The sequence below is a fragment of the Primulina huaijiensis genome, chromosome 3, assembly GCF_012295235.1.
Source record: "Primulina huaijiensis isolate GDHJ02 chromosome 3, ASM1229523v2, whole genome shotgun sequence".
Lineage (NCBI taxonomy): Eukaryota > Viridiplantae > Streptophyta > Magnoliopsida > Lamiales > Gesneriaceae > Primulina > Primulina huaijiensis.
The window spans coordinates 622,846-647,288 of record NC_133308.1 but is presented as its reverse complement, the minus strand read 5'-3'; the positions used below and the strand labels follow the sequence as shown (position 1 = coordinate 647,288).

The following is a 24,443-nucleotide window of genomic DNA, read 5'->3' as shown; positions in this document are numbered from 1 at the left end:
TATATATTAAAGAAGATAAAAAAATCAGTCTTTGTAAAAATTCGAAAAATAACAATTGGTTTCCAGTGGGCTGTATGTATCCATGGAGCCCATATAAAGTTTCTGGTGGGCTTTATTCGATTATTTTCTTAAAAAAATCGAAATTTTAATGGTCACATTATTAATAATATAGTAAGACATTTATAAAACAAGATAATAATTTGGGATATTTTTAAGAAGGTCATTTAAATTGCCTAACTTTCAATTATTTAATATTGTTTTTAAAATATAGATAAACCTTTAATTTAATCTTACGAAATTCAAAAAAACTCTTATGAAACAGTCTCATAGATCAATTTTGTTAAACGAATCTCCGACTCACGGAAAAATACTACTTATATGTCAAATTTTTTTACTTTTCAATGTATGTATGAATCAATTCGACCTACCACATATCTCTCACAAGAGACTTACTATATAAAATTATATTTAAAACCGAGAGTACTGATTTGACATTTTATAATTAAGTTTAAGGTTGTCGTTACATCAATATTGCAATAAGATAAAAATAAACGAACTAAAAGTAAAATTCGATAACATAAAAAATAAAAATTAAAAAAATTTACAAAATCATAAAAAAATTATAGTGGCTCGAATATCTTTGTCTGTTCTCTGTTTGTTACAATTTGCACTGAAAAGTTTGAAGAAGGCAACCATACTTGTCAACTAAAAAAAATTAAAAGAAAGAAATGGAACAAATCAATGAATAATATAAATAAATACACTAATTGCGGTAGCTACCCGTCGCAACCAAGTTTTAATACATGCTGCACATTTATGTTATAAATAAATAAATAAATACTTTGAGAGATAATATTCAATAAATATTCATTATAAATTTTTTTTTTGACAATTCTGATTGACTCGAAGATGCCTGCTTCTTTCCAAGTCGTGTCGTTCATACTTCACTGACTTATTCTCATAATCATTTGTATGAATTAAAAAAAAAGTTTATATATACTAATTACAAAATAATTATATATTCTTATTAATATATTAATTGATTGTAAAATAATCATCATGATTTAAGTTCTTATTTAAATGATTTTTCCTAATTAAATTAATGAAAACAAACAAATACAAAAAAAATAAAAATGTGTTGCACTAGGGCAGTGGTGCAACATCGTACCAGGTAGCATAAAATTAGAACAACATGGTGAAATATTTTATTAATTTTATAAAAGTAGTTTTAAAAAATAAATAACATAGGAAGAACTTAAAATAGCATAAAAATACAATAATTTTTGAAATTTTCGTATTCTAAGATCAAATAACTCTCGAGGCTCCAGCCACCCAATTTTGAATAATAAATATCGCATCCACTAATCACAAGCTAACACCTCATTCGTGATAAATTCCAAACCACAAATCAAAACTATAACCACAAAATGCACCAAAACTTCTACTCGACTTTTCAAACTCAATCCCTCAATGTATGATAGGGAAACTGCATTTTTTGTCCCATAAATTTATTTTTTTGCGATTTTGATTGTTACGTTAGTCAAATTTCAATTTTAGTATATTATTAATCGTTTTTCACACGTGATGTTGACGTCACACAAATATAACGATAGAGTGGGTCTCGTGTGAGACCGTCTCACGGATCCTAATCTGTGAGACGCGTCAACCCTAACGATATTCACAATAAAAAGTAATACTCTTAGCCTAAAAAGTAATACTTTTTCACGAATGACCCAAATAAGAGATCTTTCTCACAAATACTACCCGTGAGACCGTCTCACACAAATTTTTACCATAATGATAACGTATGAAGTGTGACGTCATCCATTAAAAAAAACTAAGATTAAAATATATATGATTAAAACTAAAATATCAAAATCTTAAAAGTTTTGCCTGTATTATATATACTCCACCGTGCTCTTCTCGGATTCTATGTAGTTTTGCAATTATCTTCATCTACAGCATACGAAAGAAGTAAATTATATGAAGCACTCGAATGATTTATTATTAGTGTGGAATCATGTCTTCTAACATACCTCTCTCTCTTTCTGAGATCTGCCTCACTCTTTTCCGTTTAGCCATGTCCGAAGATGATCCGTGGCCTTTCTCCTAGTATTCGTATCCCATCTGTGAATATATAGATTCATTTTCACACTTGCTATATATCTAGCTAAGGTTATAGAAAATTTTTAATTTCCAGGGAAAGAAGCCGTCATGAGCTGCAGGAGACATGGTTTCTTGATCAAACACCATCTAACGACGCTTTTCCGGCGGTTCTTCCGGAGAAACCGCTCATCGGATGCGTACCTCAGGCTAAACCCGATCGAAACTGATGCGCCCGAGGCTGTTTCAAGGCTCATCGGCTGGACACGGCACCTCGGAACAAAAGCGCTGGCAGTGGTATCAAGAAATAATCATGCGGGACAAGGATACCTCCGGGTCGGTAGAGACCCGGTTTTGGAGAAACCCGTGCTGGTTCCTAAAGGGCATATTGCGGTCTACGTGGGTCAACAAGATGGGGATTCTCAGAGGATGTTGGTGCCCCTAGCGTATATTAATCACCCTTTGTTTGTGGATTTGCTCAAAGAGTCCGAAAAGGAATACGGGTTCAATCATCCGGGTGGAATAACGATACCTTGTCGGATCTCGGAGTTTGAGCATGTCCAGACCCGGATCAAGGCGGTTCAATGTACCCGGAAGTTGCAGGTTCGGAAGAGATCCAGAAGGAGTTTAATGGGTTAACGTATATACTTACAGATACAAATTGTGACTAATATATATTAAATTTTTATATATGATATAATTTGTAAGGATAAAATTAAAGTTTAAAGTTGTTAATGTGTTTGATATTATAAGATTTATTTTTTTATGATGAAAGTTTAAAGTTTTTTTATTTGTTTGATATTATAAGATTTATTTTTTTATGATGATATTATATCATTTTATTTAATGATAATCACCAGAAGGACTTAACTTTATGAATTTTATATTGACGATGGTATGTTTGAAATGTTATAAAAGAGCTTATAATCTCTGCTAAATAAACAATCTTTTGATAAAAAAATAGATCTATTTTGAAACGATCTCACGAATCTTTATGTTAAATAATAACATTTTTTTTTAATAATAAATATATATAATACATAGGTAAATTACATGACTAAAGCGAAAGTTGATCTGCTTTTTAAAAATAATTTTTCTATCAATAAGAAACCATTTTTTTCCTTTCGAAGAATTAGAAACCAAATTTCAACTCGCATGCATGCGTTTACGTATACATGAGAAATTTGTATCGTAACATCTAAAGTAGGAATTTTTTAAAATTACAATACATCCTCAAAGATAAAATAAAAGAGTAGTAAATTATGGGATAACATTCTCCCAGTTCCATATTGCCTGCGATTCCCCTAATGCTGCGCGAACCACAGTGAAAATGCTACCAAGAGGATAAAAGTACAAGAAGATAATACAGAAAACATTCTCAGACGAAGCACTGAAATACATACATGCTCCAAAATTTCGGAACAATAAAAACGGTCATTCAGTCACTTTTATACCTGTAAGGTAGACTTGGGACTGGATCACGCCACCACCAATCCAAAAGCCAGGCATAACCATTAGGCCGACTTTAGGATTTTGATCACTGTCTTCTGTAATGTACTTTTTAACGACGCTTTCCATATAAACTTCTGAAAACTCATTGTCACGCTTCACTTGAAAGATTTTGACGGGAGGATCAAAAGAATGTGCCAACATGTGCAAAAGCCAAATCGACATGGCAAGTTTCAGAAAAGCCTGGTAAAAGGAAGTCCTAGGATGCCCACCTCCCATTATAAAATTCCATTGGTCTAGGTTTCCAAAAAATGAAGCTTCCATTTTTGGATGGATCAGTATGAGGTATTTGTTCTGGCAAAATTTTCCAAAAGCCGAATCTGGAGTCTGGCATACAGCATCTAGAGGATCCATTTCCCTCAAGGCAAGATACTGCTGGAACAAACTGTCATTCGGAATCTCTAGTGGGTTTTCTGGTTTTATGGAATAGCTTTCATCTTGGAAATCAATGAACATTCTTTGGCATATGTGAGATTCAAAGGCATATTTCTTGTGAGCTCGCTTTGCATAAACAATATCTGGCTCTATGGAGTTTGCTGCCGCGTCAAGATCCCATCCAGCTGCTTTCATCATGTTAATCAATGGCTTGGAAAAGTCGTGGATGGCCCTGGAAGCAGCTTCCACTGCTGACTTGAAAAGATCCGGTGACAACTCCAATGAGGAATATCTATTTTCATCACCACCCCCTTCAGATTCTTTGGTTGACAAGCCTCTGAGCTTTAAGTTCTTCTCAAGTTTTACACGTTTCTGATTTGCCTCTTCAATAAGCTGTTGTACTTGAAGGATCTCGGAATCTTTATTCTGAATCTCAGACTGAAACTTTTTCACCATGACCTCATATGTTTTTAACAAGCTCTGCTGTTCTTGAATCTCAGCAGCTAGCCGGGAGTCTTGCGGAGAAACACAAACAGGTTTGGGGTTGTGCTCTCTATAGAAGTGCTTGAGTTCAGATAAAATTTTCAACTCCGATATTACGAGTTTATCGGCAGCTTGAATTTTGTCAGGGTCATAAGGAGTATGAGCAGATTGAAGTTGAATGTAAGCTGACTTCAGAGAGGATATGTTTGTAAACATCTTAGATACTAGGTTTTCCATAGCTTCAGGATTTTGATTTGTGGCATCTACCATTGGTTGGGGATGAACCTTTTGGTTGCTGCTTTCACGAAGTTGGGTATCTTTCGCACCAGTGTGTTGCATATCTTCTTCTGGTGATGGCAAAATTCACCAAAATAGTTTTGCACGGAAGGTAAATACTGTATAAGGAAATGCGAATATACATAAATAAGTTACATGGTATGTATCAACTGAATCTCGGAAATGCTTGAACAGAACCAACACAAAATCATGGTTAAAAACTGTCAAGCTTAAGAGGCACGTCCCACTCCAATACTGGGAAACAACACCATCAACATTGAAATAACAGCTTTCTAAGAGTGCAAGCTTGTGTTTGCTCTAAACAACGCTTCACTAGCTAATGAGAATTTGAAAAATATGGAAAGAGAATGATATCTCATGAGATTACATGCACATCTATTGGTCTATGTATTAATATGTATGTTTATTTCACCAACATGCGCATAAAACCAGTAATGTGTGTCCAGAGGCATGATAACTTTATTGATTAGACACAAGAAATGGCTAACTGCTATTTAATTAGCACATGAACTCGAGTAAAGAATCGTTTAATACACCCCACCCACTGGGCTATGACCAAAACATTCAAGGGGTAAACAAATATTAATAAACTGAATAACTGCTGCATGATCAACACCTCTCACTTATTTGGCAAAATTTCCATAGTTAAAATTTGATATTCTGATTTATTATTCTTTGCAACGATCCAGGACCATCATGGAAGGTTGGGATAAAACAAGTCTATTGACATTTAGAAGGTAAAATTCCTGTTTCAACTACTCTCCTAAGCCACGGAGAGAACACAATAAATAGCCCACATGTAATATTCATAATAGACGTCGATTAAAAATGAAGAGAGTCTCCAATTTACGCTGATGTTATGTCAAGGTTCATTAAGCTTCAAAGGCACCGAGAAGAGTCAATTGACATTTTGGGTGGGATTTAAGAGGTTCCTCTCAAACACTGGGGGAAATATACTAGGCTAATTAATACGCAGTAATTTCATAACAAATTTTTATTCTTGATAATTAATTGGAAATCACTTATCATGCAAAATGTTGGATTACTGCAAAGAATAATCATATTCCATTCACAACAAAACTTACAGTCAACATAAGGCATAATATTCTTACCACAAATGGAAGTTTCATCATTTACCACAATCTGGAAAACTCAGAGTGAATATAATATGGAGATTCGATCACTCAGAGCTCATTGGACAACAACGGTGTACCAGCGGCCATTGATTATAAATTTAAATTTTCTCAAGGGACTTTAAAATTTTACTAAACCAAGATCAAGTCAAAGATAGTCTCCCAGCAAAAAGAAAAAGAGAGAGAAGAAAAAACAAAGATCAAAGATACAGAAAAGAATGAAAAAATCGATGTAAACAAATACCACAACAAGTAAACATTACTTCAATTCATGCCAATCAAAATCCAACCCCCATAACAACCAATAACACTCACTTGACAATCACAATTCGACGAAGGTAACACATTATAGAATTCAATACAAAAAGATCATTGCCTCCCATTTTTAAGAAAATACAGAAAACACCAACGAACATACCATGTGAAAGACATCACCAGTTCTTACTTAACTTAAGCATTTGTCTAAAACTTCCATCAACCGTTTCTAAACCTCGCTTCACATACTAAACAAAAATTCTTTTTAATATCCATCATCTGAGTAAGTAAAAGAAGAATCGCCTCCAACTACACATAAATAAACTCTTAAACTCCTCATCACCAAACCCTAGAAAAACAAACAAATGAAAGCAACGGAACCTTTTTGAAATCTTCCAATCAAACACGTAAAGTTGAGCGGAAAAAAGAACATAAAATAAATGGACAGGCTTGAAGCTACCTGCTCGGAGATCCCGCCGGCTATGGAGGCGATAATCTACCGTAGTTCGGACTTCGGAGGATAAAGTGACTTCGGGGCCAAGATGAAATCTTTTTTTCCCACAAAGATCACTGCCATCACTCCACACAGTATTAAAGGTAAAGTAATGTCAGACAATGAATAAATAATACAGAAAATAAATAAAATTTTCAAAATATCTAATTCTTTTGCAAATTGCAGAAAATTAATAGTATGGTGAATATAATACAGATTATGGAAAACTAATAGGGGATGACTAAAATGACTAAAAACAAAATTATTTAATTACAATATTATTTAAAAATCATGAAATGCATTAAAATAATTTTCTAATGACTTTCTATTTTATGATATAATAATAATTTATGATAGGAAGGATAACCCATATAAAATCAGTTATTAGCAACTTTTATATTNTATTTTTATGAAGCTTATCCTCACCTATAAGATATAAACAAAGTGAAAACCGACTAAAAAATATTTGATTCATATTTAAAATTATCTCATACGAATAAAAATATTAAATTTTTTTAGTTTCGATTCGATAAATTTGAGCTCTAAAATTTTATTTATATTTATCCCGATTAAGGTCATTTCCGTCCTAACTAGATCCTCTCACAATCTTGTGTCCAAATCTCAAGTTTTATCCCCTTTTTTGCAGGGTAATTTCCTAACTTAAACTCCATAATTTCAACAATAAATTAATCGGCAAGTTTCATGCATATGATAAATAAAATAATATATTGGAGACTTTTCCCACCATGCTTCAGTGTACCTAATTATATAATGATCATAAAAAAAAAAAATAATATCATAGTCAATTATTTTTTTGTGGTAAAACGTTAAACATGTAATGAATGCTCAATAAATAAACATTTTGCAAATATAATAATTGAGCTTAAAGGAAAAAAATATAGATTATAGATGATATTTAATATATTTGATATCAAAATCTCAAATTTGTGATGAGATCTCGAATTGAAACTTAATTATAATAAAAATTTGTGTGAAATAAAAAAAATTACAATTTTAAGCTAAACTCTTGTCCTAATATCTGACAAAAGTCATAACCGGTGACCTCTCTATTTTAAAAGTTCACCTACCGCGGTGGGTGCGAGTTTCCACGATGGCTAAAAAATATTCAGTGCAATTATTATGTTACTTATATTGGTGAATTTAGATATAAAAATATCTGAATTAAAGGATTTTTTCCCTCTTAAAATGATACCAAATGTAAAATATTTTGTATTTGGATAATTATATTTTTTTAATTCATATATATATATATATATATATAAATTTAATATGTTTATAATTTAAAATATATTATTTATAACGAATTTTTCATGTTAATTTTATTTAATTCTTAATAAAATTAACTAAAATAGCAGAACGACTAACTGTAAGTAAAACCAAATAGCCTACACTACACCTCATATTTTTCTTTTATCTTCTCCCCGTTTTTTTGCATTGTTTTTCTCACACACAGAAACAGTGAAGAGCCATGGCTTCTTCTTCATCCCTCATACCATCCCAAATCATGCTATCGCGCGCGGCCATTCCCCGCCATGGCTCCACCACCACCACCTCTCCGTCCTTGTTCCTTCCTTCCTTCTCGGGCCTGAAATCTACCTCCACGACCACGTCCTCCATCTCAGGCCGCCGCAGCATCCCCGCCACCATCCGCCTTCCAGTTATCGCTTCCGCAGCAGTTGAAACCTTAAAGAAAACTGACACTGCTCTTATCGATAAATCCGTCAACACGATCAGATTCTTGGCAATCGATGCCGTCGAGAAAGCTAATTCGGGGCACCCTGGTTTGCCCATGGGATGCGCTCCGATGGGTCACGTGTTGTACGATGAAATCATGAGGTACAATCCTAAGAATCCTTATTGGTTTAATCGTGACCGCTTTGTGCTTTCCGCTGGACATGGGTGTATGCTACAGTACGCGCTGCTTCACCTCGCGGGATATGACTCCGTCAAGGTCAAATCTTTGGTTTTTTTTTCTCTCGCAATATTAACTAATTTATTAATCTTATTTCCGATCAAATATACGACATGCATTAGGATCTTTGATATTAGACTGTGCGCGTGGTAGGTGTGATGGATCTTAGTGGGATTGCTTTTGGATACTGAGTTGGTAGGTTAATCTTCTTTTTTGTTTCGGTGATGGAAGGTTGATCTTCTTTTTTTTTTAAAGATGGGCCGTGAGAAAATTGCAAAGATCCAACTTTGAGATAATCTGTTGAGATTCTACTGTTAATGTAGTTTTCTGGGATTGAGTGATAACTAAGTTTCAGATTTGTTGGGAATTGTTGTAAAAATTTCGGCCTGGCTTTGTATAGCTCCGGTGATTTTCGAATTTACTTTCTGGTGTTTTTTCTGGCTTCTTAGAGAGTTCAGATTCAGCCGGGGGATAAAATTGTTATTTCTGCTCTTTTGTGTTCTATTGGTCTGTGGAGCACATTTTAGGGGTAGTTCGAGTGTTATAGAAAGTATATATGCATATTCGATGCCTCATGAGCATTTCATATGATTCTTGGGCAAACCTCATTAACTTGACAGGAAGAGGACTTGAAGAGTTTCCGTCAGTGGGGAAGCAAAACACCTGGTCATCCTGAGAACTTTGAGACACCTGGTGTTGAAGTCACAACTGGTAGAATCTAATAATGAAATTTCAATTTGTTTGCTTCCATACACTTGAATGGGTTTTCTGAAACTGATTACGGTTGACACGTTTTCTTTGCACAGGCCCACTTGGTCAAGGCATTGCCAATGCAGTGGGCTTGGCTCTTGCAGAAAAACACCTGGCAGCCCGCTATAACAAACCAGATAGCGAAATTGTTGACCACTACACGTAAGTTAACTTCAAAATTCGTCTCTTCATTTGTGTTCTTTGATGATGGATTTGGTTCACTGTTCTTGACTTATTTGCCTGATGGTATTGGCTCCTTATTAGGTATGTTATCCTCGGTGATGGGTGTCAAATGGAGGGTATATCAAATGAAGTGTGCTCCCTTGCAGGACACTGGGGATTGGGAAAGCTTATTGCCTTTTATGACGACAATCACATCTCTATTGATGGTGACACCGAAATTGCTTTCACTGAGAGTGTTGACTCTCGTTTTGAGGGGCTTGGTTGGCATGTGATTTGGGTGAAGAATGGTAACACAGGTTATGATGAAATTAGTGCCGCTATCAAGGAAGCCAAGGCAGTAAAAGACAAGCCCACTCTGATTAAGGTCAGATATTCATTCATTTTTTGGGGCCATTGAGTACCTCGGTTCCTACAAACACATGGAAATTGTACTAGCCACTGGCCTCTTTTTTTTTTTTTTTACTTGTATATTGTCATTCATGTTTCTCCTTGAATTCTTTGCATCTTGTTGAAGGTAAAATTGTATAATTTCCATCTTTTTTTTTTCCTCCAAGCAGGTAACAACTACCATTGGTTTTGGGTCCCCCAACAAGGCCAACTCATACAGTGTGCATGGAAGTGCACTGGGTGCCAAGGAAGTTGAAGCAACCAGAAAGAATCTTGGATGGCCTTACGAGCCTTTCCATGTGCCCGAAGATGTGAAGAAGTAAGAAGTTGGATTCCTCTTGATTTTAATAATTTATGTTAGGCTTCATGATTTTGGACATTCTTTATTGCAGTCATTGGAGCCGACATGTTCCTGAGGGTGCTTCATTTGAAGCTGAATGGAATGCCAAGTTTGCTGAATATGAGAAGAAGTATCCAGAGGAAGCAGCTGAGTTGAAGTCTATCATCACTGGTGAACTACCAGCTGGTTGGGAAAAGGCTCTTCCTGTGAGTAGTTCCCCNTTGAAAGATACAATATCTACATCAATGAATATGTTATTACTATTAAAATGAATGAGCAATTTCAGAAAGTTGCGGATGCTTGGCCGTGTGAACAATGAGAGTAATGTTAGAAAACAGATCATGCAAATGCTTATTAAATGAAAAAAGCTTCCATGTTGTGTTGTATTGCTATATTCTCTCAAAATTTATTTCTGATTAACGTCCCTTCATTCCAGACGTACGCACCTGAGAGCCCAGCTGATGCCACTAGAAACCTTTCTCAGCAAAATCTCAATGCTCTTGCAAAGGTTCTCCCTGGTTTGCTAGGTGGCAGTGCCGATCTCGCCTCATCCAACATGACCCTTCTCAAAATGTTTGGTGACTTTCAAAAGAACACACCAGAAGAACGAAATATAAGGTTTGGTGTTCGTGAACATGGCATGGGAGCCATATGTAATGGAATAGCACTTCACAGCCCTGGCATCATTCCCTACTGTGCAACTTTCTTTGTTTTCACTGACTACATGAGAGCAGCCATGAGGATCTCCGCACTGTGTGAAGCTGGAGTTATTTACGTGATGACCCACGACTCAATCGGGCTTGGAGAGGACGGACCGACTCATCAACCTATTGAGCATGTGGCAAGTTTCCGAGCAATGCCTAACATATTGATGCTCCGTCCAGCGGACGGCAACGAGACAGCTGGTGCATACAAGGTGGCTGTTCTTAATCGGAAGAGGCCATCAGTCCTTGCCCTGTCTCGACAAAAACTAACACAGCTTCCTGGAACATCCATCGAAGGTGTTGAAAAGGGAGGTTACATCATATCTGACAATGCATCCAATAACAAGCCTGATGTCATTTTGATTGGAACCGGTTCCGAGTTGGAAATTGCAGCAAAGGCGGGTGATGAACTTAGGAATGAAGGGAAGAAAGTAAGAGTTGTCTCCTTTGTTTCTTGGGAACTTTTCGATGAACAATCTGATGAGTACAAGGAAAGTGTTCTGCCCTCCGCAGTAACTGCTAGAGTAAGCATTGAAGCTGGAACGACATTCGGCTGGGAAAAGATTGTTGGATCTAAAGGAAAGTCCATTGGAATTGACCGATTTGGAGCTAGTGCGCCTGCAGGAAAAATTTACAAGGAGTTTGGCATCACAGCGGAAGCCGTCATAGCTGCAGCTAAAGAGCTCTTGTAGGCTGTGGTGGCTGAGGTTCTTTGATTCCTTGTGGAATTCGAAGACCACGTGCTTTTGGATTTCGGGTTGGTAAAACTGTATTGGAAGAATGCAAAAGGAACTCGGTTTAGGATCAGTAAGTCTGTACTCGAGAGTTTGCCATAAAAACATTCAATTTTTCTGTATTTCTTTTTGGTTGTTGAAATCTAGCAGCAGAGTTTGGAGTCTAAATGGAACAACAAGAGAGAGTTCGGCATGTCATACTCCTGATTTGTAACATCGTCTTCGTATCGTATGTTAACACGTTTCGAATAATTACAAGGTTCTTGTTTCAAATAAGCAAAAGTAGATAGGCAATATGAATGCGTGCACCATTCCTCACGAGCTATTGCTTGATCCTTCAACGTGAGCTTGACTTATATTCATTATCATTATTTATATTGTTTTAGAGTGGAACATGAATTCAAACCATTGATGTGTCAGAATTGATGGGGGTGAACCTAATCTCTTCTTAAAAAAATAGAGGTTGCACCATGTAAGTACAAAAATAGAGATGAATCTCCGAATCCAAGACGGATCCATCCAATTAGCAAGTGGTAGTTGAAGTTGTTTGTTGGATGTGGTTGTTGGGAGATTTATGCTTTAAACTTGGCTATCCACATTCTCCTACTTCCACTCTTTTGTGTGACATTGATTGCCACTCGCTCTTTGCATTTAATTTATTGTCAATTTTAGTTGGTGTGGAGTCTTTGTTGCTTCTAACGACTATTCAAAATTGGAACATATGAGTTGGGACCTTGAGAACTATAAATCGAGGATTTTTTTTTGAGTTGAAGGAGATTGTTGGTTAAAATTGAGTCTCAAATTTCATATATCATTTTAATCTTAGAATCTTGATGTCAAATAAGTTATAAATCATCGACATGAGTATTTTATGCGATTTGACGTATGGACGGAATTATATCATCATAGTTTATTTCACAAGTGTAAATCGTATATCCGTGAAACCATCACAACATTTTTAATCCAGACTAGATGTTATGAATACATTTCATATTATTTTTCTATCAAGACCTTGAGGCCGAGCCGCGCATGTTGAAGTCTATTTCCACCTGTGTAACTACAAAATTTTGGAAGTAGGTGTGAACTATACCATAGTTTTAGTTAAATTTTACGATAAAAGTTAATAATTGATACTGTTTTCATTACAAAATTGCTTTAAAAAATTAAAATCAAAGTTCTTTTAAATTTTTTTGAACAAGTTATTTTTAAAATTTATGCTTCAATTCTCGTAAATAAAAAGATTAACTACTATATTCACATATAAAAATATTTTGAAAAGCACTTTTAAAAAACCATTGTTTATGCTAATTTGGTCCTATATCCATATTTACCTATCACATGATAATAGATTTTATTGTAAATAAATTCTAAAAGAAACCAAAATTTACAAATAAGTAGTCACTATTCTCTATTTCTCTTGCATGATTTTTTTTTTTGGGGGTAAGAAAAATAATTTGTTCGAGCGGTCAATTAAGGTTGGTGAGACAAATTGGATCTCAACGACCCAGTTTGTTCATAATCACACTTAAGTCCTAACCTGCTCACCGTCCTCGCCAAGCTATACCATCATCCTCAACCTAAAACCCAAGAAGAATTAGGTGGGATTTTCTGATTTTTTTTTAAAAAAGAATTTGTTTTAAAACTCCACACTTTTTTCCCGATCGATTTTGTTTAAACTATTTTAGTTCTTCTGAGAAATGGCGCACGTTAGCAACATGGCGCACAAAGTTTCCCCAAGATTCTCCACCATTAATGCCAGACCTTCTACTGCAACTTCGAATTCCTTGTTTTTTGGCGCAAAGAATCTGAAAAGCCCGTCAAAGTGTTCATGGGTTGTGGATAAAAATTCAATCTTTACAGTTCAAGGGAAGAATTCTTTAAAGGTTACGGCTTCTGTTGCAACGGCGGAGAAGCAGTCAACGCTGCCGGAAATTGTGTTGGAACCCATCAAAGAAATATCCGGTACTGTTAAGTTACCGGGCTCCAAATCCCTCTCTAACCGTATTTTACTTCTTGCTGCACTCTCTGAGGTAATGTTGTGGTGTGTTCGACATCACGCGTACATGATTATTAATTATTGTTCAATTTTTCAGTGCCTGTATTGTTATATTGGGATTGTGGAAGTGTGAATCTAATGGGATTGTGCATGAATATGTATAAATTTTTCCTGTTGTGCGAATTGAGAATGCTACGTCCTCGTTTCATTCTATGCTGTGTAGCTTTATGTATGAATATGATTAATATTGAGAAAGAAAGAGTTCACAAGTCTTGTGAAGATTTAAGATCCAGGCCCAAATGCCTCTCTATAACATTATGAGCCTGAGGTTCATATTACTGCTGGCAAATATGTATGCACAATCTTGTTTCCGGATTCTTTGATCCAAGTACAATTGTGTGATGGACATTTTTTAAACTGATCAATATATACACAAGCCTGTGCTTTTCTGCAAAGACAATCATATGTCAAAATGCATTCTATCTGCAGCTATTTTAGATTGAAATATCTAAAGGAATCACTCATTGTGTATATTGTGATGAACCTTTATGAGAATCACTGTTTTTATAGAGTATGCTGGCGCTACATTCCTTGAATGGAATAATGTTTTGATGAACTTTCTGCTATAAAATGAATTAGTTGCATAGGAAAGCTGTTGGATTGAATATATTTTTAGATTAAAGATGAACTTGTTTTAATACAGAGTAAATGGATGTAAATAAGCAAGGGTAGTGGTTAGCACAAAAGATACGTGTTTGACTTAGAAGTATTGGTTGGGAATTGAGAATTCTAATGCCATCACTTAAAGCAAGGATACTATCACAAATTAATTGAATGGTGAGCGATGGAAAATTTGTTTAACTAGATGAGAACACACTTTCAAATGTATGCTTGAATCTCATTCCATTTTCTCGATTCAGGATCACTCACTTTTAAGTCTGTGGTGTTAGAACAACAATCTAAGGTTTGGAAAACTGTTTTACACATTTGGTCGTATCCTTATTAAGTTTGTTAGCCTATTAGCATTTTACATCATGCCCATTTTCAATTTCACAGTTTTCTGTTAACAATATTCCAGGATTCTCAGTGGTCCATGTTCCACATTTCTTGTTAGCGCATGTGTTTTACAATTGATTATTTAAGCATTATATGCCTTTCTAAATCAGCATTCTTACACAAGCTAACATTACATGATACACATGATTTCCTAGGGAACAACTGTTGTGGACAACTTACTAAATAGTGACGACATCCATTATATGCTTGGTGCCTTGAGAACACTTGGACTGAATGTGGAAGAAGATAAAGCAGATCAGCGAGCTGTTGTGCAAGGATGTGGTGGTCTATTTCCAGTTTCTAAAGATGCCAAAGATGAAATTCAGCTTTTCCTAGGAAATGCAGGAACAGCTATGCGCCCTTTGGCTGCTGCAGTTACTGCCGCTGGTGGAAATGCAAGGTATACTGAATGGATTTTTGTTGATTCTTTCGTATTTATCCCATAATCCTGAAGCACTATGATGTGATTCTTTTAAAGAAAAATATTAGCTTGTGATTTTTTTTCTGTGATCTTATAACAATTTATTTTACCTCAAAATACAATTTACAGTCTAAATAAGAGTAATTGATCTATACCATCATAAATTCTTGTTGATTGTCAGCTACGTCCTTGATGGAGTTCCTCGCATGAGAGAGAGACCAATTGGTGATTTAGTGACTGGACTTAAACAGCTTGGAGCAGAAGTCGATTGCTTCCTGGGGACGAATTGCCCCCCAGTTCGTGTTGTTGGAAAGGGTGGTCTTCCAGGCGGAAAGGTGTGTCTTACTTTCTTTAAAGAGCTCCTGTGGGTGGTTTCAATGGATAGATGAATGTTATATCAGCTTAATCACAAGGCACGTTGATTGGCGCATTACTCATTTTTGAATGAAAATATTAAAGAAAAAACTGAAGCAAAGTTATAACTTGCACATTCGCGGAAGAGTAAGTAGCTATGTGCCTTGTAGAATATTGAATGGGTGGTTATTTCTGGAGAATGTCTCCGCCGAAATTTTCTTATTTGCCATTATACTCCGTATAACTTAACCTTCCGTCCAAAATTTAGGCCTTTAGTCCAATTTGCTATCCCCCATTAACTACAGGAAAGGAAGAAGTTATAAAGATGTTCAGTCAAATTGCCCGGTGATTTAAAATTTATCTTTGTTTATATACTTATTTGTTAGTTGGCCCTGGCCCTACAGTTGCCTTCTAGTCCAAATGAAATGGGGGTAAATGTATACTGTTCTTTGACTAAGATTTGTGATGGTTTAATCTCTTTTGGCAGGTGAAACTCTCTGGGTCCATCAGTAGCCAATACTTGACTGCTCTGCTCATGGCAGCTCCACTGGCGCTAGGCAATGTGGAAATTGAGATAATTGACAAACTAATTTCGGTTCCTTATGTGGAGATGACCATTAAGTTAATGGAAAGGTATGGTGTCTCTGTAGAGCACAGTGATGAGTGGGACAGATTCTTGGTTCGTGGAGGTCAAAAGTACAAGTGAGTCCCAATACTCTAATGTTTTTAAGGCTTCGATAAACTTAGTATCGTGGAAGTTTAAGGACAATTTTTCATTAGGTCTCCTGGAAAATCTTATGTCGAAGGCGATGCCTCAAGTGCCAGTTACTTCTTGGCTGGTGCAGCTGTTACTGGTGGAACTGTTACCGTTGAAGGTTGTGGGACAAGTAGTTTACAGGTACCTATTGCTCCAGAAGTCTCAAATTTTCACGTATTCTTGTGCTCTATGTGACATAAGAAGTTCAGTTAGTTTTTTGACACTTTTATCCACGTGTGCGACTCTTGTCATCACTTAAATATTGCACCGGAAACACAACCCGAAATCCCAGGAGCATCTGAAAAGTAGATTTTCTAGATCAGAACGTGAACTCTAAGAATAGGGTTATACAAGTTAACCACCTAGTACGAAGTTGATTTCTCACAGCATTCTGTGGTATGATGCCACATTTTTCTGGCGGAATCAGTTGTTTATGCTCTTATGAAGTGATCTTTTGTAACTTCTTGTCTTCAAACTTTTCCTCTGGAAGGGTGACGTCAAATTTGCCGAGGTTCTTGAAAAAATGGGTGCAGAAGTTACGTGGACTGAGAATAGTGTCACTGTTAAAGGCCCTCCGCGCGATTCATCTGGAAGGAAGCATTTGCGTGCCATTGATATCAACATGAATAAAATGCCAGATGTCGCCATGACTCTTGCTGTTGTAGCGCTTTTCGCTGATGGGCCGACTGCTATAAGAGATGGTACTACATCAACTTAAAATATAATATTTGACCATCATTATCTAAAAAAGCAAAGAAAAAAGGAAGCAAGCCGATTTTTTATGCATATGTTTGCAGTTGCTAGCTGGAGGGTGAAAGAAACCGAGCGAATGATCGCCATATGCACAGAACTTAGAAAGGTTCCTCGCTTTCTAGCTTCACTTCGTTTTCAACTCTCATCAACTTGAACCTTTATTAAGTCTGAAAAAAAGCAAGCAATTAAATATTTATCTACAAAGCGGTCCCTTGATATCTTCTCCCTTTTTTGTTCTGATCTTCAGTTGGGAGCCACAGTTGTAGAAGGCCCAGATTACTGTGTGATTACTCCGCCGGAGAAACTAAATATAACCTCCATCGATACATATGATGATCATAGGATGGCCATGGCCTTTTCACTCGCCGCCTGTGCTGATGTTCCCGTCACAATAAAAGATCCTGGTTGCACGCGCAAAACATTCCCTAATTATTTCGAAGTTCTTGCTACTTTCTCACAGCACTGAGAAGCTTTTTCCTCTTTCAAGACATCTACTTTTGAATTTGAAAAAAATGTGGTTATTCACGATTATTCAGAAAGATCGAATAATCTATCCTTGATGTGAGGAAGAGATGGATGGGAATCCTCCGGAATTTTCTGAGTAAACTGTGTGTATTAAGTTGTTGAGATTGTTGTGATATCAGAAAAGTTTTAATGATTAACTCTTGAATATTACTACTATTACTTGCAAGTAACTAACTTCCCCTCCAAGCAGGCTCCAATTTTCTTGATCATCAAGTGTGTCAATCATAAATGTTATATTCCATGATCAAACATGTTTTCCCCTTTTTCTGTTTCGAACCTTTGTGAGAGGAAATCATTACCCCAAATTCTGACTGTTCTCGACCAGACCCTCTTCATTTCAACGTCTTCAACATTGTTTTCACGAAAAACTGAAATGGCTTCTAAAAAAATTATCTCTTTTTTTCCAACGTTTTCGAATATACACCGTCACAGTTCATACACGCAGAAAAATATATTGATTCACATGTAGAAACCTAATAACATGGGACATGGGCGGTTCTTGAAAAAGGCTGTTGCCCTGTTTTTGAAGTTTGTTTGCACACACACACTAAATGTGACTCCGCCAACTCTCACCTCACTTTGTCCCCTCTACAAGCATTTAAAATCACCACCAAGTATTAATTGCTATGGCCCCTAACTGTGTGCATGATTGTACCATCGCATGAACATGAGAATTAGTGGCCATTTGCTAGCTGTAATTTTTACAATTTCTTGATGTACTTTTATGCAGTCTGAGTAATTATGCCATTTTTATAATTTTATAATCAAATCAAAATGATGTTAGGGACCCTTTTTGTTTCTTAGAATGATGAGAATTGAGAACCATGTGGAGGCAAATTCTTTCTTTGTTTATTTTTCCTCTTTTTTTTACTTCTACTCCAAATGGACGAAGTTTCCCAGATGGTGCAACCGTGCGACAAGACCATTTTAATTTCAATGATTATCTATTAAACTTCAATAATAATAAAAAAAAGTTTTTGAATGATATTCGTAACATGCTAAGAAAATGTTTGTAGAAAAAAAAAATAGCAATAAAAGTATATATCTAACAAAATTTATCCTTTGCTTCATGGTTAGTGTTCTCATTTTATTTAAACGGTCTCACATATCTATATTAATGTTACGGATCGACTCGATTCATATCTAAAGTGAAAAATAATATTTTTGACATAATAGCTAATATTTTTTAATAGTTCAGGTCATATAAGTTTTTGTGTTAACTAACAAGATTGTTCTCCGATGTCATTATTTTCAATACAGCTACCATTAAGTGTCTTATTTTGATGAGGTAATTCTATCTTTTTAAGATTAAAATAATATTGTGAAATAAAAACGAAGTGATTATTATAAAAATATTTTTTTATCAATAAAAAAATATAATCGTGAAAAACAATGCAGTAGCATTTACGGTAAGGAGCCTGCGAAAGAACATCTAAAAAAAAGGACATCGAAAAATCACTTTCACAGCTGTAACGAATTTTATTAAATCTTTGGCAGAGTTTTAGATTATATTTGCATCAGAAAAAAAAAAAAAGCTTTTGGTATATTTCCATAAATTGACCACTTCGTGTTACAAAATGTCGTCCCCTCATTGTTTTCTTTCTATATACATTTCAAATCATCAATATAATATATTATTCAATATTTTATGTATGTCATCTGTACATATAATTGGAAAAATAATAATTGCTCTAGATTGAATTAATAATATCACTATCATCTATGATTAGATTGTTAATTTCCATTGATGATATATCTAATCTAACAAATTTTAAAATTATAATAACTACTTCCTCCATCCCATGTGTCACAAAGAAAATTATAAGACTGTTTCACATGTCAATTTTGTGATACGAATCATTTATCTGACCAAACATAAGAAAAATATTATTTTTATACCAAAAATATTACTTTTCATTTTATGTATACACCAATTGATCCGTTGTACAGATATAGATCTGTTAGAATTAGGGATGATAATTTTCCCCACGTGTTTGGGGCCCCACGAGAAAAACCCCGAAACGGGGATGGGGATCTTCGATTTTTTCGGGTTTGGGTTCGGGGATTTTTTTAAATCCCGATGTAGTTCGGGGCGGGTATGAGATTACTATCCTCATCCCCGAACCCGTCCCGAAAATAATATCAATAATAAAATAATAGTATTATTAGTATTAATAATATTATAATAATAATATTTTTTAAAATATTAATAATAATATTATTATTAATATTGATATTGATATTAATATTAATATTATCTATAATAATAATAGATAATAATAAGTTTTGGTTTGAGAAAATCTCCGAATCCGTCATCGTCTTGCCATATTAATATTTTTGAAATGGGGATGAGGACGGGGATGGAAAGTTGATCCTCGAAGTTTCGGGTTTGGGGATTCCCCGAACCCGAAAAAGCAGAGATTGGGATGGATATGAGGGTGGGGATGGAATTCGGGAATGAGGATGAGGATGGAAAGCCGCCCCTCCCCGACCTTTTGCCATCCTTAGTTAGAATGTTTTTCATTTTTCAGTTGTCCTGAACATATAATACATTTTTTGGATTCAGAAACATTTTTTTAAAATTTTGTTTTTTCAATTAATTTTAAACTATGTATAAAAAAACAGGTAAACATATATATATTTGAGAGAATGAAATAATTAATTAGATATAAAAAAGAGAAAACAAATCCCCACAAAACTCATACCCTTAACACTATCCAATGGCAATGGAGTTAAGAACCCCTAATAATATAATTACCCCCAAAATCTCTCCACCACACCACCTCCTCCACAAATGAGCCTCAACAGATTTCCAACCTTAATCCTCGCCACAATAAATAACCCCCACAAAATATTTTATTGGTTAAGACCATGTGAGATAAAATTTTACCTTTACTATCAACCAAAACTAATTATTAAATTACCCCATTTTCAAGAAAATTTAATTATCCAATGTTTTGAAACTACCCCATTATGTGTTTGACTTGATATTTAGCAAGAGCTATCAAATATTAATAATTTGATTTCTAAATTATGAGATAAGATAAATATACCATTTAGTTCGAGTCTCGTTGATTGCAGGTAGTTAGACCTCAGTCTAACTTTTATACGTTTGTCCGAGATAAGCAAGTCTCATATCTATGCTCAAGTCTCGTTAAGATGAACAATTATATTAGATTTTTGTAGTTTGAAATAATATCATATTTGTATTCTAAATAATAATAATAATAATAATTAAACTCACAAGTCATACTAATTAAAAATAATAAATTTGACTGATATTGGAAGACAGGCCCTGAATCCATCCATCCATCCAAACAAAGACCACTCTTGCTTTGATCTATTTTAAACTTTGTTGAGACCGCATTTCACTCCCTCCTCTGGTTTAGTTCCGCCCCAAATCTCTTGGCCCTCTCGCCAATCACCATTCTTATTCAATCATCAATTTTCAAATCTCTTTTCCACTGTAAAAATCATAGGAACCCGACGAAAGAAAAGTGATATTTTTTTTAAGAAGAAAAGAAAAAAAATTCAATCACCACCGCCACCACCAAACATTTTCTACAAGAAACCAAAGATTCCCCATGAATAAACCGTAGAACTATTCCACACCACCATGTCTAGGTACGTAATCCTCAGTCCTCAGCACCCGCATTTATCAAAATTTTGTTTATACGCACAGGCCATATTCCTTGGATTCTGATTTCAAGAATATCCAAGAAAATCAGCAGATAGGCCGCAAAGGCAGGGAAATTGGTCGTGGGAACTCGTCAAATCTCGAATTTTTTTTTGGGTTTTCAGTTAATGTCACAGATGAAGCACATTGACAGCGCCCCTTCAACCCCAGGAAAGTTCAAGATGGAGAAGTCTCCGTACAATAGGGTGAGGCTGCATTCTTCTCTGGCCAAGCTCGCTTTTTGGTCATTTGTTTTCCTAGGCTTGATCTTTTTGTTCTTCTATAGATCACCCTCTTCCTCATCCCCTGTTCCTTCAGATCTCTCTAGAAGGTCCCTTAGAAGCTCTTATGAAGGCCCTAACTTCGAAAAAAGGGTCAGGGCCTCTGCTAAAACCAGGTCTAGAAATGGGATTTCGGTTTTGGTTACAGGGGCTGCTGGTTTTGTGGGAACTCATGTCTCCTCCGCCCTCAAACGGCGGGGGGACGGTGTCTTGGGGATTGATAATTTCAATGATTATTACGATACCTCCCTGAAGAGGGCTAGACAAGCACTTTTAGACAGAATCGGGGTGTACATTGTGGAGGGTGATATCAATGATGCTGCTCTATTAAAGAAACTTTTTGATATTGTGCCCTTTACTCATGTTATGCATCTCGCTGCGCAGGCCGGTGTTCGCTATGCAATGGAGAATCCTAGCTCCTACGTACATAGCAACATTGCCGGCCTAGTTAGTGTGCTTGAGGTTTGCAAGAATGCGAATCCGCAGCCAGCAATCGTGTGGGCTTCGAGTAGTTCTGTGTATGGATTGAATACTAAGGTTCCTTTTTCCGAGAGGGACAGGACTGATCAGCCTGCAAGCCTGTATGCCGCTACTAAGAAAGCCGGTGAAGAGATTGCACATACTTATAATCATATATATGGGCTTTCTCTTACTGGATTGAGATTCTTCACCGTTTATGGACCATGGGGTAGGCCGGACATGGCATACTTCTTTTTCACTAGGGATATTTTGAAGGGGAAGTCGATCCCAATCTTTGAGGCTGCAAATCATGGAACGGTGGCCAGGGATTTTACCTACGTTGATGATATTGTAAAAGGTTGTTTGGGTGCATTAGATACCGCAGAGAAAAGTACCGGCAGTGGTGGCAAGAAGAAGGGGCCGGCTCAATTGCGGGTGTACAATCTGGGAAACACATCCCCCGTACCAGTTTCGGATCTTGTGAGTATTTTAGAGAGGTTACTCAAGGTGAAGGCTAAGAGGTTGGTTATGAAGTTGCCAAGGAATGGTGATGTACAATTTACGCATGCCAACATAAGCTTAGCTCAGAAAGAGCTTGGTTATAAACCCTCGACTGATCTTCAGACAGGGTTGAAGAAATTTGTTCGGTGGTACCTCAGTTACTCTGCAAACGGGAAGAAGAGCGCACAGTAATACGATTTTTTCAATTGTGCGGTAGGATCATTCCATTCTTGGTTCATTTCAATTCTTACAATTGCTTTAAGCTATTTCCGTTTGTTGGCAATTCTCTTGTTTCCACAAGTCTTGAGTGTGATATAATGGGGAAATTCCTCTCTCATGGTGAAGAAGCTTTTGTGGTTTGGAAGCCATTGGTTCCCCCGGTGTTCCATTTTTCACTCATGGGATCGTAATTGTTGTAGTTTATATAATTTGTATAATTCATGACTAATAGAGCAATTTGCTAATTCATGGACTTGTATCATCTGAATTCAATCTAAATAAAGTAGCACAAGATAGTTTTGCTATTACAAACTTTATTTAGATTCATTACCGTTTTTTGTTGGCGGATTTATTGATGAAGTAATTTAATTTCTATATCGTGTTTGGGGGTACATGGTACATGCCAGCTTTTTAACTGCTTGTTCTTCCATAAATGGTAATCTATGCTGGTTGATTAGTTGCTCAGGCACTCACTTCTATGATTTTGGACTAATAATGGATTCAAAGGGTTGCATATTTAGGTACATTTGATGTTTGAGTTTATGTAATCTGTTTATGTTTCCGTTCGTTAGATACATATCAGATTTGGAAGCAGAGAATTCCGTATTAAAGTGTTAGATCTGTTGATGCATTATATTAGACAAAGTAGATTTCCATTTTTTGATAGCCAGGTATGAGCTATTTACATTTACATAGGAACATAAGTGAAATATGTGCTGTGTATAAACAATCTTATGAGAACATTCTCCATAGGATCTTGATGTAATGGCTACCACATTGTTACACATAAATATTTGTGATGGCTCAGGACGGACGGACAATCATCAGATGCCTTGAACACATCATCCAATGCTGTTGGTTTCAAGGTGTATTATTGTCGATTAATAAATCATAGGCAATGTACTAGATGGTCAAGAAGTGTTGAGCATTTGTGGGAACAAACCAGAAGGCTTGAAGGATTTATTCTGAAATTAGGCTTCAATCATCCTACTTTCTCATGGATGCTATGTTTTGTATGTCAATCCGTGATGAAGCGCTAATTGATCCTATAGGAAAGATGTATTGGAAAGTGATGGCAAGAAGTATGAAATCGTCGGTGAATTCGAGTGTAGTTTCAATAAAAGTGCTCTTTTGCGACGATCTTGAGAAAACATGTCCAATATGGGGTGGCCAAACTTACATTTTTAGAGGTGAAAAAATGACATTGTGGAAGTTTGGTGCCGGCCCCGGGCTCGTGGTTTCTTTTACGGAGAGGGTTAAATTATGATGGATTTCTAAATGTGGTGAACTACCATTTAAATCACTGTATGCAGGTATCAAGAACATGTGAATGAATACTGGCTATCTATATTTACTCAGAAATATGATATAATAGGTGGCAGTGGTCCTTTTTTCTCCTTTGTTTTTGGCCAAAGCACCCAGTGCTGCTCCAATTACTGGATGTAGTACAGAAATAGAAACTAGGCTCAAGTTTTCTAACTTAGATTTTCTGTAATAGAGTAGGATTTTTTAAATAAATATGGATGAAATTATATTGTGCTCCTTGTATTTAGATGTTCTTTTATAAAAATCTAATTTAAATTTTGTTAAATTTCTACATATCTGTGTCTACAGTATTGATTTCGCGTGGTATGGACCAACCATTTCAGTATTTGGTGCGTTAGCTTTTGAAGATACTGTGGCAAAGGAGACACGGGACATGACATCAATTTATCTTCAAATAAACAAAAATATATAAAATGCATTCTTATTTTTAATGTTAGGAT

General features: G+C 35.8%; 5 protein-coding genes across 6 annotated transcripts; 4 read left to right on the top strand and 1 right to left on the bottom strand.

The window, feature by feature from the left end:
- Window positions 1–1,892: 1,892 nt before the first annotated feature.
- LOC140972011 (protein SMALL AUXIN UP-REGULATED RNA 51-like) lies at window positions 1,893–2,893 on the top strand. Its single transcript, XM_073434485.1, has one exon. The coding sequence runs from the start codon at window positions 2,215–2,217 to the stop codon at window positions 2,740–2,742; it is 528 nt and encodes a 175-aa protein (XP_073290586.1). The 5' UTR covers window positions 1,893–2,214; the 3' UTR covers window positions 2,743–2,893.
- A 342-nt stretch (window positions 2,894–3,235) lies between these two features.
- LOC140972781 (protein GRAVITROPIC IN THE LIGHT 1-like) lies at window positions 3,236–6,752 on the bottom strand. Its single transcript, XM_073435199.1, has 2 exons — window positions 6,616–6,752; window positions 3,236–4,865 (listed from the first exon to the last, which is right to left on the bottom strand). Exon 2 carries the CDS (start codon window positions 4,807–4,809, stop codon window positions 3,538–3,540), a length of 1,272 nt encoding a protein of 423 aa, XP_073291300.1. The 5' UTR covers window positions 4,810–4,865; window positions 6,616–6,752; the 3' UTR covers window positions 3,236–3,537.
- A 1,308-nt stretch (window positions 6,753–8,060) lies between these two features.
- Window positions 8,061–11,997, top strand: LOC140972780 (transketolase, chloroplastic-like). The gene is made up of 7 exons (XM_073435198.1): window positions 8,061–8,620; window positions 9,202–9,292; window positions 9,388–9,493; window positions 9,596–9,878; window positions 10,072–10,220; window positions 10,294–10,447; window positions 10,678–11,997. Exons 1-7 carry the CDS (start codon window positions 8,138–8,140, stop codon window positions 11,635–11,637), a joined length of 2,226 nt encoding a protein of 741 aa, XP_073291299.1. The 5' UTR covers window positions 8,061–8,137; the 3' UTR covers window positions 11,638–11,997.
- Window positions 11,998–13,123: 1,126 nt separating this feature from the next.
- Window positions 13,124–17,715, top strand: LOC140972779 (3-phosphoshikimate 1-carboxyvinyltransferase 2-like). Of its 2 annotated transcripts, XM_073435197.1 has the most exons (9): window positions 13,124–13,277; window positions 13,365–13,709; window positions 14,887–15,131; window positions 15,334–15,487; window positions 15,994–16,208; window positions 16,287–16,404; window positions 16,754–16,964; window positions 17,061–17,122; window positions 17,264–17,715. In XM_073435197.1, the coding sequence occupies exons 2-9, from the start codon at window positions 13,377–13,379 to the stop codon at window positions 17,480–17,482; spliced, it is 1,557 nt and encodes a 518-aa protein (XP_073291298.1). In that variant the 5' UTR covers window positions 13,124–13,277; window positions 13,365–13,376; the 3' UTR covers window positions 17,483–17,715. The 2 variants fall into 2 exon arrangements, with proteins under 2 accessions (XP_073291298.1, XP_073291297.1); XM_073435196.1 differs by having other exon boundaries at window positions 13,133–13,709.
- Window positions 17,716–20,860: 3,145 nt separating this feature from the next.
- On the top strand, window positions 20,861–23,002 carry LOC140972778 (UDP-glucuronate 4-epimerase 3-like). Its single transcript, XM_073435195.1, has one exon. It carries the CDS (start codon window positions 21,346–21,348, stop codon window positions 22,648–22,650), a length of 1,305 nt encoding a protein of 434 aa, XP_073291296.1. The 5' UTR covers window positions 20,861–21,345; the 3' UTR covers window positions 22,651–23,002.
- The last annotated feature ends 1,441 nt before the right edge of the window (window positions 23,003–24,443 follow it).